At 43.6% G+C, this 16080-nt stretch overlaps 1 protein-coding gene across 2 annotated transcripts in view; it reads right to left on the bottom strand.

The window, feature by feature from the left end:
• Positions 1-2106: 2106 nt before the first annotated feature.
• Positions 2107-16080, bottom strand: part of LOC105029403 (transcriptional enhancer factor TEF-3) — a 30085-nt gene continuing 16111 nt past the window's right edge. Inside the window, exons 3-12 of one of the 2 annotated variants that reach the window (XM_013139032.4) lie at positions 15341-15405; positions 14352-14414; positions 12647-12781; positions 12490-12533; positions 12024-12085; positions 11683-11813; positions 11318-11491; positions 7635-7775; positions 4870-5022; positions 2107-3141 (exon numbers count right to left, since the gene is read on the bottom strand). In XM_013139032.4, the coding sequence (XP_012994486.2) occupies positions 3028-3141; positions 4870-5022; positions 7635-7775; positions 11318-11491; positions 11683-11813; positions 12024-12085; positions 12490-12533; positions 12647-12781; positions 14352-14414; positions 15341-15405 (1082 nt within the window). In that variant the 3' untranslated portion in view covers positions 2107-3027. Of the gene's footprint in view, positions 3142-4869; positions 5023-7634; positions 7776-11317; positions 11492-11682; positions 11814-12023; positions 12086-12489; positions 12534-12646; positions 12782-14342; positions 14415-15340; positions 15406-16080 lie in introns of both variants that reach the window. The other variant, XM_020056528.3, reaches the window with a different exon arrangement.

Genomic DNA, 16080 nt, shown 5'->3' with positions numbered 1-16080 from the left:
GGCACCAACAACCATGCCACGCTCAAAATTGCTTAAATCACCTTTCTTTCCCATTCTGACATTCAGTTTGGAGTTCAGGAGATTGTCTTGACCAGAACCACACCCTTAAATGCATTGAAGCAACTGCCATGTGATTGGTTGATTAGATAATTGCATTAATGAGAAATTGAACAGGTGTTCCTAATAATCCTTTAGGTGAGTGTACATACGAAAATATTTACGACTGGAAGAAGTCTGAGGGATAGGGCTGGAAAAAAGTTATTACCATTAAAATTCACAGGCGCATGGATGCAGAGAAGTAATGTTTTTTTATGGTCAATTTATTCCTGCACATAGAAACAACTGGTCTGATAAAACTGGAATGATTCTGTAGCATTCTCTAGTCTAGTCTCTAGTCTATACGGTTTTTATTGGAAGATTTGCATTCAAATGAAAATACTGTAGAAGTCTAATAAGAAAGTCTTACAGGATTGGTTCATTTAAAATCCTACAAAAAAGCCCCAAAAGATTCTGAAAGGATTAGTTCCTAATAAAATGTTATAAGAAGAAATTAAATTTAAAACTAAATATGAACCCACTTCAGTTTATTCTCTCCCAAGAACCAAATTTCGGAAGACAAGTTTCAACACCAATGATGTGTTATAGCGCCACTTCACAGCAACCCACCACGTAAAGGTTCATGTAAACCTCCACTTGAAAGCATGTGTATGGTGACCATTTGTGCTTGGATTGTGTACATTTGGCTCTTTTCAACTGGGTAGTTTTCCAACGGGCTAACAGATGAGTTGGCCCAGTGATATATTTCACTGCCAATTGGCTTTTGTCTGAGACAGGGGTATTTGAGGCGGAATTCACATAGTGTCACCTGTCAAATGGAAAGTATCTAATTGTCTGGTTTTCTTATTCTGTACTATGATGTGGCATCTGTAAAATTAAGAGACCAAATCAGAAGGTCAATGGCATTGAGCAGAATGGGTTAAGACTTTTGCACAATGTTGCTTGTGCTACCATGAACCTTAATCTAAACTACAACATTTCAAATGAGCTACACTTCAGGGGGTGCTGGAAGAAAACAAAATATGAAGTTATTGTGCCAAATTACAAATTGAAAATGAATTGTCAAATATGTATAATCCGTATTGCATTTTGACATTCAAAAGACTCTAATCCGTAACAATTTAAAGTAGTCAGTGCATCCACTTTTATACATTTTCAGTTTTGGGAATGCTCAGGGTCAAGGGCAAACTGCGTACTCTTATAGCAGGCTCAAATGGCCATCTGCCCTCCATTGAGGACCTGCACTCCAGGGCAAGAAAGCATGCACTTCATCCTCTCCCACCACAGACACTACTTTTCAAAAGTCTCTCATCTGGCAACAGGTCAGGTCAGTAATAACAAAACTGCCCAACACCAGCAAACAGAAAACCCCTACACTGCGGCCCTCATCAAAGTGTAGAATTCAAAGAATATAGTTGTAGCATGTCCAATAGTTAATGGAGATCCTAATAAACTAAACCATGTAGCATTCTGGTCTATAGTGATGAAGGGACACTGCATCTACCATCACTGAACTGCATTACACTGTCTTCCTGAATAACACCATATAGGCAACTGCTATTGCACTGGCCAGTGCACAAGTCACAAAGTGTCCCACCGCTACATTAGATTATATTTACACTTAGTGATTCCTCCCTGTGACTCAGCTCATACTCTACAGTTGTAATACCAATTACCTTTTTCTGTATAATATGTAAATGCCTTTGGCTGTTTCTGTGTACTTCTACCTTTAAATACAGATGTCTACCTTCTCTTCAGATGTGAAAATTCCTGTGTTGCCCAATGCTTTCCCCAAGGAACTTTGATCTGAAAACTCTTGCTCACTGGGACTGAATCAAGTCCTACACGCTCTGCCTCCCAGCACCTGGTTCACCTTAAGACCTCATACGGATCACTCGGATAAACATCCTTTTCCCAAAGACGCTTTTCATCCACTTCCATTTGAGATCATTTCCTTTTCTGTTTCATTTATGTTTTCCAACCTTAATAAATGTGCTTCTTAATTATTTGTATTTTCTTTCAGTTTCACATGTTTCAGACCTGCCTGGGAAAACTTAAATCATTGCTTTATTATTTATATAACAATACTATTATTTGATATTTTCTTATATTATTCTCAGTAGATCACATGAAGAACAAATACCAAGCAACATGATCTGTCAAGTACGATTTCTGTGGAGTTGCACATGTTTTTCCATCTTAAACTTCAGTTCCAAGCGAGAAAGAAGTGCAGCTGCACCAGTTTCTTTATACTGTAACAAGTCATCAGTGCCAGATGGCAGATTGCAACCTGGTTCAACCCCAGTTAACAGTAGGTTGTACTCAGTGTCATTCAGCAATAGTCCAAAAAAACATTACATTTACATTTTGACATCAAATCCAATGGATACAACATTTCTTTGAATCATAGTGTTGCCATTTTCAGTAGAGACTTGGAGGGGATGGCTGTGGTACTGTACATCATTTTACTCAAACAACACAAACATTGGCACCAAAAACAATGATATGGTCGTGCAGTCATGGGGTTTTCAGTCCTGTCTGTCCTCGTGCCCTCTGCTTTCTTCGGTGTGTAATATACATTAGAAGTCATTAGGTGGCGCTCATGGACAATCAAACATCCCAGCTCATGCAGCTGTGTAAAAAGAAACAAAATCAAACAAGCAAGCACTATTAAAATGAGATGAAGGAGAGGGGATTTTTTTTTTTTTCATGCATTGCCTTGACGTTTGGCTCCTCGTGTAAGAACCACAGTACATTTAGATACCGCAACGAAGGTTCCCACCCTTCGATTTTCGCTCACATCACACGCGTATAATTCACTCCCGATTCCCCACTTCCAGCTCTTCCACACTGGGTTCACGGGGCGAGCAATCCGCCAAGTGCTTCTTTGGGTCCTCCTGACAGACAGTCGTGTGGTGCTTGCAGGGTACTGTCCATGGCTGGGCTGGCTGTTGTTATTGGTGGCCAGTCTCAGTCTTTGACAAGCCTGTAGATGTGGTGCTGGGCTCCGTGCTCACTGGTGGACACCTCGAAGACATAGGCGACGCAAAGCAGGGTCTCCAGTGTGTCCCTGTTGGACACCACCTGTGGAGAAACACGCAGCCTGGTTATTGACAGGCAACCAGTCCGTCAGCTACAGTACTGACACTAAGGATTCATCTCCAGACATACTTCTGGTAAAAAACTGAGACACGTTGATGAGAAATATAGGCTACACATTTAGCCTTGGTAGATAAGGATACATGTTTCAAATGTAACAGTTGGCGGATGACGCAAAATGATTAGATCTGCTATCAGTGTAACACCTGCCGCTAGAATGAATCACAAAAATCTATTCACATTTGAGCATTTATTGTACTAACTAAATCCTCTGGATACATACATTTACACAATGAGAATATTCCTGGAAAATGTGAGGTAAGTGGAAATAGGAAAACAATAGCAAGGGTTTGTTGTGAGTGACATTTGTCTCCACATGGCACACCTCTCCAGATTGGGAACAATCTTGTAAATGCACCTTTACGAGTAAATGATGAGTGTTCAACAACACAGTGATTTTGTTTTGGCTCTCCTATATGTACTAAAAGTATAATTTTGCCAAGTACACTTCTACTTGTTTGGTTTGGAATAAACCCTGCTTCCCCACCCTCAAACAAGTTTGGTTGTTGTTTTACAATCCAAAATCGCCTCATTATAGATCTCAGTGCAGGTCAGGTGGGTTAGTTTGACAGATGGTTCAATTGCCAAAATTACTAGCCAAGTTATGAAATTCAATATTATAGTGTTGGGCTTTCACCAGGCAATTTAGAGAAACAGATCGTAAATTTAGTGCTCATAGAGAGGAGTCATGAGCACATTCAGGTGGTTGTTGCATCACATGTTTTCATCACAGAAGAAACATTGGCTGATTTTGTTCAGAAAAACCTAGGTTATGACACCATGTCATTTCATAATTATTGATGAACACTGAAACTGTATATATGAAGTAGTCACTTGGATTAATGGGTGTTTGGCTTCCTAGTATGACACCAACTGTGAATTTTATTATCCTCCTCAATGTCTCATCTTTTCAAAATACTTAGTAATTATGTATACATAGTAATACACAGTAATTTACAGCATTTCCCTCAGTCAGATGAAACATGCTAAAGTTTTTAAATCAGAGGGAGATATGTGCTCAAGTTTGGAATAATTTTCTGTTTAAATCCACTGTTAATCCCAAAGCTCTGACATAATTGATTGCAAGTTAGTATACAGCTACTTTTTCCGATGTATGTGCGTAACATAACCAAATACGTAATTTTCAACCAATATACAAGTTCAGATGTCAGAAGCTACTCACATTATAGACTGGGAAAGAAAACAATACCAACTAATGAAATGGGCATTAGCGATCTGTTGGAGAAGAATTCTTTACCATTTCATTCCACTATTCATCCTCTCCCTGAATGCAGCACTTGTTGCATGTTCCACAGCTTTGACAGCATCTGTTTAGCTTTGCTGTGTGCATGCAGCTCATGGTTAACGTGGGCTAAATTAGCCCATTGAGAACCTAACGAACCATTGCTATGTGGTCTGTTGGGTGGGTTGAATACGGTCATTGTGTCTGGACTCCCAAGAATGTAATTGCCAACTGGAATGGACGGTGTCTTTCAAATCTTATGTTGGCGACCGGTGTTACTGTGACACTCTCATTGCCCATTTCCCGCCCCGCTCCCGCCCAATCTCCCCCACTTCAGCACGGGAAGATGTCCCAGCAACAATGGTTGCTGACAAGTGACAGTGATCTGATGCATATGTATGTGTGTGTACCTGCAGAATGGTGAAGTTCTCCAGAACACTGTTCATCATATACTTTTCGGGCAGATGTTTGAGCTTGTGGATGAAGTTGATCATATATTCACACAGTGGGGACCGGTGAATCCTGAACACATAGCGGCCATTCTCAAAGCGTGCATACTCTGTCTGGGGAGACATCACATGACATTGGTTAAATATATCAGAATATGTTTGAGATTTCCAACAGAAAATACTTAGGGATACTGACTCTAGGTACTGAACTTCGAGAATCTGCCTATACCGAGTGCCCATGCGACACTGACATTTTCATTTTGTTGACATGTGTTATGATTGCCATAATTCTGGTACATGATTGAATTTTATGTCATACAACGTTTTACTAACCACTTTTTGGAACTTACACAATTTTAACAACATCATATAATAAACAAATTTTAAATACAATCCATGAACACTACAAGGTAGAGTTAGGCATTTGCATATATTCAATAGCAAGGTACATGTAGAAACAGAAAGTGGATGCATATTGGACAAATAAATGAATGTCGTGAAAACTAGGCATGTGACAAATGTTGCCGCCAGTCTCATCATAATCAAAGTGCCACTAAATTAATTTTAGGCACATTGGGAGATCGCCAATCTGGCTAAACAATTAAAGATGGAACTAAAAGGAAAAACTTTACAGCACCAAAGAGGTAGGCTTGCAATTTAGCTGTGTTTCTGAATGGACTTCTCAGTTAGCCTTGAGTCAGCTACCAGCTAGCATCAGCTACCTGAGTGTTAGCAACTTCTTTTTTTTAAGAAACACATTTATATTTTTTATTAATCTAGGAACCTAATGTGGAAAACCATACACAAAACCCAAGTGTTTTGAACTTCCAAACAATTGAGATCCCAAAATAAATTTCCTAGGAAATATTATTATATATAAAACATTACAAATTATATTTCAGGTCAGGCATGCAAAATGTGTAGCCTAACCTTTTGATATTTTATTGATAAAAATAAACTGTTTAAATATGCTGCTGCCGTAACTTCAAATGAGGCAGTTTTACATAAAAAAAAAAGACTTTTATGCATTTGCATGCAATATCAACTATACACCCGTCTTAACAGGTATAAAAAAAATGTGAAGGCCAAAATATCTATGCTGCTTTGAGCTCAAACGTGAGAGTTCTGCAGCTGTGCCAGCTTCTGTTTTAAATGTTCACTTTTCCTTCGCGTCAACTAAGTAAACGAGTGTCAGTTACCTAACGGTGGATGTCCACTGGTCGGGAGCGCCCGCTGCCATGGACGGATACAATTCATTTTCAATGAATAGCGTCAAGGCGATGTTGACGGTTGCGCAAAATATTTCCGGAAAGCAGCGTGGCGGTGTAAGCTCCTGCGCGTCCAGAAGTTGGGCCACGGTCAATATTGTGCAAAAAGAATCCGGCTATTATCCAATGGAAGTAGAGTCTTTCATAAACAAAACACAGTCTTCCTTGTTGGTTCATCGTTGTACTGCCACCGCACTTGAAATATTTTTGCTCCATGTGAACCGTTTTGCTAACAACTGGAGGAAATGCAAATAATATGGGGGACAAGCACAATAAGGATTGGAGGATGGTGGAAATTGTTGGTGACTGGTCAGTTTTATAAGCACGACAGAAATACTTTGCCTGCTAGCACAGTGCTCATTATAACATGTGTTATTATTTTTTAATGTGAGTGAGAAAAATAATTTTGGTTGGTTTCATGTTAAATTTAAAAAGTTCACGGTGGGATGTCAACACATCTATGGATAGCGTCGTTGATGGTTGCGCACATCATATTGGGAGCGGCTGTTTGGTTGTTACATGTCAAGAAGTCGGGCCACGGTCAATGTAATGCTAATGAATCCTGCTAACGTGAGGTGTTTATCCAATGGACGTACAGTCTTTGTTAAACAAGGGAGGGTCTTGCTTGTGGGCTTTCTGTTGCAATGCAAGAGCACGTGAAATATTTGTTCCATGTGAAACGTTCAGCTTCCAAATAGAGGAAAGCTAATTCTAGCGGTCGCAGGGTTTCCCGTTAATAAGACCCTTCCTTGCCATCCCATAGAGACACTGACAAACGCAATAATGCTTGGAAGATGGTGGCTGAGATTGTTGGTGTTTCAGGTGGGTTTTATAAGTTAGCACAGTGTTAATAAAATGTGGTGTGTTTATTTAGCATTCTTTCAATTCATGGCTAGGCATGACAGCTCACTCGTGTTTATACAAAATTCTGTATCCAAGCGTGAAGATTGGTTGGATTCATGTTAAATTAAAAAAAATTAACATGAGAGGGATGTCAACACAACCCTCTCCCGCCAAAAAACAAATCTGTAGGCGGTTGCGGGCATTAGCGCCTATCTGAGGCAAGACGCCATGTTTGCAGCCGAATTCGCGCCGGAACCGTGGACATGCAGCCTTAGCTAGCATCAGCGACCTTTACTAACGTCAGCTACCTTAGCTAGCGTTCCTGGCGTTTTAGTACCAGTTTTATTAATGGCTGTTTCAAGTGTAAATCCAGTCCAGACTGCAGACTTTGTGGTGGTTGTTGAGTTCACTAGGGATAGCCTGCATGATTCCGGTCTGCCCGTTAGCAACAACTTACGTGATTACGGCATATTGTTAGACCATTTTTTTTGTGTGGCATCAAATCATTACATAGACTCGCTGTTGTTCACACCCAATCCTGGATTGTAATTATAATGTTCTTATATTGTGTATATATGCACAGTATCTGTTGATGTAGCCTTGTTCCTGTCTCACCTCAACTTTTTCCACCACCTGCTTCCCGAAAGAGCAGACCTTAGTGGAGGAGGTGATGATCATGTTTTCAGAGCTCTCGTACTGACTGGATACACCATAGAAGAAACTGCTGTCATCCTGCAGGTTGGCACTTAAATCAGCCTACAGAGAGATGAACCACATATTAAAAAACAACACCCTAGAGGAACCACACATTTAGTAACCTAGAGGAACCTCACATTTAACTACAACAACAACCAACAGAAACCACACATTCAACAACCTAGTGGAACCACACATTCAACAACCTAGAGGATCTTCACATTCAACTACAATAACAACCAACAGAAACCACACATTCAACAACCTAGAGGAACCTCACATTCAACTACAACAACAACCAACAGAAACCACACATTTAACAGCCTAGAGGAACCACACATTCAACAACCCAGAGAAACCACACACTGTACAAGCTAGGGAAACCAAATATTCAACAACCTACAGGACCCACACATTCAACAACCTAAAGGAACCAAATATTCAACATCGTACAGGAACCATGCATTCAACAACCTAGAGGAACAATAGATTCAACACCAACAACCTTGAGGAACCACACACTTGATGTTACCTATTACAGAAGTCTCTGTACAAGCCAAAATATAAAAGTAGTGAAAACAACCAAAAAATCCATAGCATTGAAAGGGTTAAAGCGTTTAGTAACATGGCAGCGAACATACTGAATCCTGGGAGAGATGAGCAAAGAGGGGAAAATGGCATGTTGATCAATATTTTAACATTTCCCAGATATAAGTTAACTAGCATCACACCTAGTGAACATTTAATGCATTTATTAAAAATTACATACAATATATGGACGTTTGTGTGTTCCAAGTTCATTTGCGGCCTCCTGATGATCAGTACATAAATTCTGTGGCCCCCACCACCTTCCAAGTTGCCCATCCCTGACCAAGAGTAACCACACATTTAATAACCTAGAGGAACCACACTATTTACAACATAGAGAAACCACTCATTCAACAACATCCTTGAGGAACCACAGATTCAAAAACAACATTGAAGTTAGTTTTAGTGTTAGACTGTTAGTGACCTAACAGTCACCAAAAAACAGTCAACAGTTTCTAACATATGAAACTGCAATTTAGATTTTCACATGTAATTGACTGTTTTTAATATTTAAACTTCCAGTGCCACATGGGAACGTGAGATTTTCACATGAGAAAGTGTAAGGTGATAATGTGGTTTCATTTAAAATGGTGGTGGTTAGGGTTAGGTGTGATTTGATGTTTTGTAAGGGTGCGTGTTCCTTAGTTGGCTTTCCAAAATGTATTACCTAAGTGTGACTACTTTACAAAGCCTGTGATGGATTCTCTGCAAAGCCGAGCAGCATCTATTGGCTCGGCCGGTGTTGACTTAACTTAGGCTGCCAATCCAGCCTTTACATTCCCAAGATGCTGCTTGTCTGGCTGTGGCGTTAGTCCCATCTAGGCCTCTCTCTGTCAGGTGTATGCGAGCCCTTGTATGTCTAAGATGGTAGTAGCTACCTTCTAGCCATTGAAACTGGGTCAGGTATCTTTTCATCTCTCCTAATGCAAAGAAAATGATCTGTCAAGGTAATGTTATCCTAGATCAGATTTGACATGGAGACGAGGTGCCATCTCTGTCACGGTAGAGGACAGACACTGAGAGGGATTTACCTTTTCTCCTCTCAGGACCATGTTTCCTAATTGGCCATTAATACAGCACTCAGCCTCTCTTCATCGCCCTGCTGGTCGTCTTCATCCCTCGCTCCTGTAATTCTCTCATTTGTCTTCATCCCCGGGGCCCGGTGACCCTCCCCGAACCCCCCTCCACCCTTCCTTAACGGCCTGCGAGGGAATTCATCCAATTACAATCAACAGCCCGCAATTGGCTGATTAGATCAGCCAGGCCGGGGCCCTGTGTAACAATTTACAAGGGCCGGCTCAAATCGGATTCTCCCGGCACTTCAAAGGCGTGAGACAATCCGTTAGGACAGGGCTACGGGCGCCGCGGGGAGCAGCCGGGCCGGCTGGGGAGCTGGAAATTCAATCTAGAATGCCATAGCTTTGGAGACGGGCCGGCAGCATGTCACCGTCACCATGACAACCCGGCTGGAACCTCAGGACGCCCCCGAGTCATGACCCGGTGTTGTTGACTGGCTCGGTGGCTGCACGGATGGAAGATGTTTTTGTCTTTGTCGGGACGTCGATGTTGCTGTGTCGTGGAGATCTTGTCGTTTTGCGCTCAGTGCGGCTGCTGATATGCCCAGCTTCTCTCTGTGTTTTGTCATGGTGGGCACCATCAGTTTGGGACAGCGCCCCGTCAGGACAACCCATTGTATCGCAATGAGGCGATTCTTCCAGCAGCAGTCTTACATGGGCTTTCTTTCTACAGCCTGAACTAGCTGCACATGTCCTGGTGCTGCACATGTCCAACAGGGCAGTGACAGGAAGAGCCGGCACTATTGATGACTGCCCCTCTACCCCCTGTCATGACATAGGATGTGTCCTTCTCTCCCTCCTTTCCATCACCCCTTTATGAAATGTCATGGCTCTCAGCAGCTGCCTCTCCCCAGGGCTGGATATGGCTTCCTCCGAAGCATGTCACTCACCGATGTCTTTTATCTGTCTATAATAAATAACACATCAGAGAGGAGCATGCGATGGATGACTCATGTACAAGCCAACTGGAGTAGAGATCCCAAAGGGCCACGCTGTACTCTTTAGGAATGTAGAGTTCAGATTTTAAGGTGTGCCTGGAAATGTGATTGTCTCTGAACGGCTCCATTCTGTGGATTATGGCCTCTTTACGTAGAGTTTCTAAAGAAGATTATACACAGGGCAGTGCAAAGTGGTGGTCCGAGGAGATGGACACAATGGAGTTTATCCTGTTCACCAACTCTACTGCCCCCCCCCTCTATTTCTGTCTCTCCTTCCTCTCTCCCCCCCCCAACTCTCCCCCCTCACCTCCTCTTAATTACTTTCTGTCCACCCCTACACCCCAGCCTCTACAACACATCCCTATGCTCTCTTTCTTTCCCCTCTCTCCTCTCTCTCTCACTTCCCTCTCTCTCTCTTTCTTACTTACTGTCCCTCGTCTTCCTTTTTTCCAGTCTATCCGTCTCTGTTGGTTGAGTGATCTATAAATAAGTGGTTGCATGTGGGCAGGGTTCAGCCTAATAGTTAGAGGGACAGGTGCCCAAGCTCACATTTCCCCAGTGAAAGAGTAGCCCTGCCACTCTCCAGGCCAGGGCAGGCACACACACACAAACACACACACACACACACACACACACACACACTACAATGTGCCCCCTATACCTGCTGTACCCACTATACAGTAAAGCACACAGAGCTTAACAAATGTGTTTCATACTGAAATCGTTACTGAATTCCATTCGCTATAGTCTCGACCCAGTTAACAAATTTAGGTGATCACCAGCTGACAGGTGCTGCAGTAAAAGTTATTGTATACAATTTCCAATTCTGAATACTCGCTCAGTTCTTGTTGTGTTTCAACTAATTATTTGTTTCAACTGTGTCAATTATTCTTTTCAGAAAGAAGACCTACACACACATACCTGCAGTAACACACACAGACCCAGTAAAAGGTACCCTGTGACCCACACCCCCCTCCGCTTTGGTCGTGCCTCAACTCACCCAGAACTTGACGAGGAAGAAAGCATTGGGTGGCCCCTTCTCAAACAGCTCCTTCAGCCCACCCTTCTTCTCAGGGAACTTGTCGTAGATCTGCCTGATGTCCACTGCCTCCAGGTACGGGTCACTGAAGGTGGGGTTGGACTGACCGATGTGCACAAACAGGTGTTTGTTGAACTGTCAGACAAAGAGGAGAGAGGGAGAGATGTTGACACCAATCGGAGCGCAGCTCCAGTTTACAGTCAGTCCGCGGTCACGGTCCGAGGTGAGAAGCAAGCTCTTTGGGACACGGTTTGTGGGGTGAGCGGTGTGCCGCGTGGGAGGAATGTGGGTCGGCTGGTGCCGGGGTGCGCTGAGTCACTGCTCACAGTCTCTGGGTCCTGTGGCTGCTCCAGGAAGGCGGAGAACTCCAGCATGCGGAGCCGGGAACTGGCGATACTACGGCCCTGCCACGGGGGGGTGCCCGGCGACATCGGCAGGCCTGCTGTGCTCTCATAGCCTGGGGACGATGACGGGGGGGTGGGGGAGGGGGGGGGGGGGGGGGGGGGGGGGGTTACAGCAACGGTTTAAAAGAATCGTGTCACATTCTGCCCTTTTTCTCTGAGCTTTGCGGGAGCTCTTCCTCATGATCTTGTGTATTTCATCACTTGCACGGTGTGACTGCGTCTATCGACACGCGGGGACGTGTGGGGAAGCTGAGAAGACCCACCTGTTATGGGGGGTGGGCCGGATGCTTGCATGGCGTAGCTCTGCTGGGAAAAGGGCTTAATGCTGGAGAGACAAGACAGGCAGTTGATTCGTTTCACCCTCAGGCTTCTGACAACTTGCACACACACACATGCACCTAACCTCTAACCCTAATTGTAACTTTTAGCCTAAACCTTAACACCTGAGCCAAAAAAAGCCTTCTTCCTCATAGGGACCCACTAGATGTCCCCATGTGATCACACTTATCTGGTTTTACTATCCTTCAGGGGGTTTTCTGTAGCTGAACCCACAAACAGATACACAGCTAATTGGACCGCCTGAAACTTAAACACATAAGGGGCTTAACTTCATCAACTAAAGTGCTTCTTAAATAAAGATGACAGCTTAGAAATAACATGTATTCAGTTGCAGTAGGCCTATACACTTTCTACTAACACACACACACACATACTGCAGTAGTAACTTACTCTTCAGGACCTCCAGGCTGTCCTGAGAGACTCCCATGCCAAAACTGGGGAAAACAGAAAACGCAATAACATTTAACTACACGTGTAACAACCTTTGTGACATAACATCACATTACTTCTCGTTTTCCGTGTCTGTCAATCTGTGCAGCGTACTCACCCCGCCGGCTGTGGGATATGGCGGCCTGGACAGCCCCTGAAGAGCCATCTTGTTTTGAAAGGCAGTGGCTGAGATGATCTGGGCGGAGGACATGGTAGCCATACTCTGAAGGGCCTTGTCTTTGGCAGCCTGGTCCTGCAGACGCACACACAGACGGCCCAGCGGTCAGACACGCGCAAACACTTTCCGCTTTAGTCAGCAACCTGTTTCCTGGGTGCGCTAGCCCAACCATGTTGTTGGCTGGGTGGGAAATGAGGGGTGAAAGCCAAGTTGCATCACCCAGCGCTGGGCTTTGGAGGCTGGGTGGTATGGCAGGCAAGGGCCCTAGGGTCGAAAAAAGGGTTTATTGCTTTGGCAGAGGCGGGGAGGTGTTGACAAGGGGCCTATATCTTTGCTAGAGGTCACAGTGGGCCCTGTGGGCTAGCACCATGCTAATGTTAACAATCAAGCTAGCACACACACACACACGCGCTAGGTTTAGTCCCGTAAATGACAGTGTCATTCCTGTCTACATTAAAGCCTTATTGTTCTCTGTCCATCATGTCAACTTTGTTAATTTCCAAATCAGCTGAACACAACCGCTCTGGGTGCTTAACTCAAGGCCGTACGGCACATTGTTATTCCCAGAACCGGCCAACACAAGGGCATAGCTGAAATATGGAGTACATCTGGTAGTGTTCTCAGTTACCAGAACGTATTTAAAAGGTCTGTCAGAGTCTTGTGACTGCCAGGCCCTGCCAGCTAAGGCCGAGTGGCCGCCGTCCAGGGTGACGACAAGCTGTGTTGCCCGATGTGTGTGTTTGTGCGTGCTTGTGTGTGTATATATCTGCAATGGGAAACGTAAACTGAGAAAGTGCTGGGGACGGGGTGTTTAAGGAAAGCTTTCAACCACCAGATAGGAACCCCTTTATTGAAATACTTTCCCAATGCGAATGCCTGGAAGGGCCAATACAAAAATGAATGTTTCTCCTGACAAATGCATTTGTTCATATTGTGAACTGAGTGCCTGAGGCCAGGGATGTTGAGTCGTCTTCACGTATTATTGCGGTCATCTGTAGATTTGTATCATCTGCAATGAACATTCTATATAACGGCCATATTAATAAATGGGGGCTATTAAATTCAATCAACAACCCTTCTTTTCTCATTGCTTACTGTGTCTTATGTTGTTTGCGTTGAAATGTAGGAATGGATAACCATTTTAAATTCAAGTCTTTCAAGGTCATGTTGTATTGAGACATTTTTCATAGAATCAAACTGAGGAGGGAATGACATGGATTTAAGGTGTATGAGGATTTTTCTTCTCTGATCCGAGCTCTCCGATCTTTGGCTGCCTAGCAACTTCTGTGTACAGCCACGCAGCACCACAACCTTTCCAACAACACTGGAAATTATGTTTACACATTAGAAATGCCAGCCAGCCGCATGCTACTTGAAATGACATTGGAGTAGGTAGAATAGTAGACATTTTTTAAATTCTCATTGAAAGCAAGGTCCTTATGAGGCATGACAGTCATTGGTGAGCAGGTCTGGAATTTCACTGACCTGTGTTCTAAATACAGTCGTAAAAGGTTTAATTGTAGATCTTGAAATGTTAAATATTTCTACCCGATCCCTTTCTGTTGTAGTGGCCTTTAGACCGGACCCACAATGCAATGCACAAGTTCAAGATGAAAAGAAAATGGGGAAGACTCACGTAGCGTACCTTCAGCTTCACCTGGATCTCCCGAGCCTTCCGTCGTGCTAGCACCTGAATGTGACTCGACACCTAGAGGACAGACAGGAAGAGATTAGATCTGTCACAGATGTCTGCTAAAGAGTTCGCCCAAAAACAGTATATTCATGTTTGTAACAAATTGATGACAAACAATACCAGCATGGTGCCTCTTTCCCTCTCACCACCCTTTCTCATGATGCAGCTTAGAGCAAAACGGAATCCCATAAGGTGCCATTTCATTTTTGAGCCAGTGCAATTTCACACAAATATGATTTATATGAAGAAAAAAAACTATCTGATTTCAAAACGTGAAATGAAATACATCTTAAATTTAATGTTTAATTGTTACTGAGGTTTGTTTTTATCAATTGCAGGTGGCACAAAATTAATCGATCCCCTAAACACTCTCTGGACATGCTTGACCACAGTTGGCACTCTGAATAAATGTGGCAGAGGGTCTGGTTTGGGATTCACAGATTGTTAGCCCCCTCTCCCTCTTCATCCCTATCCCATCATCACAAAAGGGACAAAGATGAACCCCCTGTCACTCTGAAATGTAACATCAATGCCAACACATCAGTCAGTCACTCCACATCAAAACCAATGTCCCAGATAGAGTTACAGATCCAGACTCCTCTCTGACGTAGAGATCCTGTGTTCCCTGGCTTCTTGGTGTCCTAACGAGGCCGGGCGTCGTGCTATTCAAGGTGGTGAAGAAACACACCGATATCTGATCCTATAGCGTCTGTGCATCGGGCCCCTGGCCTCTAAACCCCTCAGCAGAAGCACATTTCTGAGTGAGATGGAGGGTCAGGAACGAAGGTAGTCTGATTTTCTACAGTCATGGCAGCGCTTCATTCAGCTCTGCTTTCAGACACAGGACTGACACGGTTAATGAGTTATGTAAAGGGCACGGATTTTGGGAGAAAGTGTCGGAAGCAGACGGGGGAGGGCAGTGGTGTAACAGTGAAACTCACCTGCTTTCTTGTCCGCGTCTTCCCTGTGCGTAGCTTGATGTACCGCGCTATGAGCTCATTCCGTCCTGTAAGAGCCAGACAAAATGAACATGATCCGACATTTTATTTTATTTCAAACATGTCTTGAAAACAGTGGTCAAGTTATCTAATTGAAAAGGTGATATTGTCAGATTTGCTTAAATTTAAATGCTGTTAAAGCTCCACACTGCATATCCTTGCTGAATGGGTGTAAATAAAGGTCAGCTGGGAGATGATGAGCTACTATAGACTGCAACAGTGTCTTACAGGGAGAAATGTAAATGCTTACTGAGGCTGGGAAAATCAGCCACAGTGGTGGGACAGTTGTGTGGGTTCATGTGCTGATTTGCCCTTTAGGTGTGTGAATCTTTATAGTACCTGGATGTTTATCCAGCAAACATGTAATTCTGGAGCCAAAACACAACCTTGATGTCCCAGGCATGTCCAAACCATGCATTTTTGTTTGCTGCACATGTATGTGTGTGTGTGTGCATGCGTGTGCATGCGTGTGCTGGCCCTGGTCAGTTGGCTTGCGCTGCTGACAGATAGGTCAAATTGGTGTATAACAGCCATGCGATCCCAGGCCAGGCTCAGAGCAGACACGCTGTGGCCTAGCCTGGAGAGGGTGGTTGGCAGCTGGCGTGTGTGTCAATGTTTATAGAATATTACTTTACGCCTGCAGTAAATCTTCAGCTTGTTCCTCTGGTTACTGGGCAAAGGAC

This window comes from Esox lucius, chromosome 19, assembly GCF_011004845.1.
Source record: "Esox lucius isolate fEsoLuc1 chromosome 19, fEsoLuc1.pri, whole genome shotgun sequence".
Lineage (NCBI taxonomy): Eukaryota > Metazoa > Chordata > Actinopteri > Esociformes > Esocidae > Esox > Esox lucius.
This window is presented reverse-complemented; position numbering and strand designations above follow the sequence as displayed.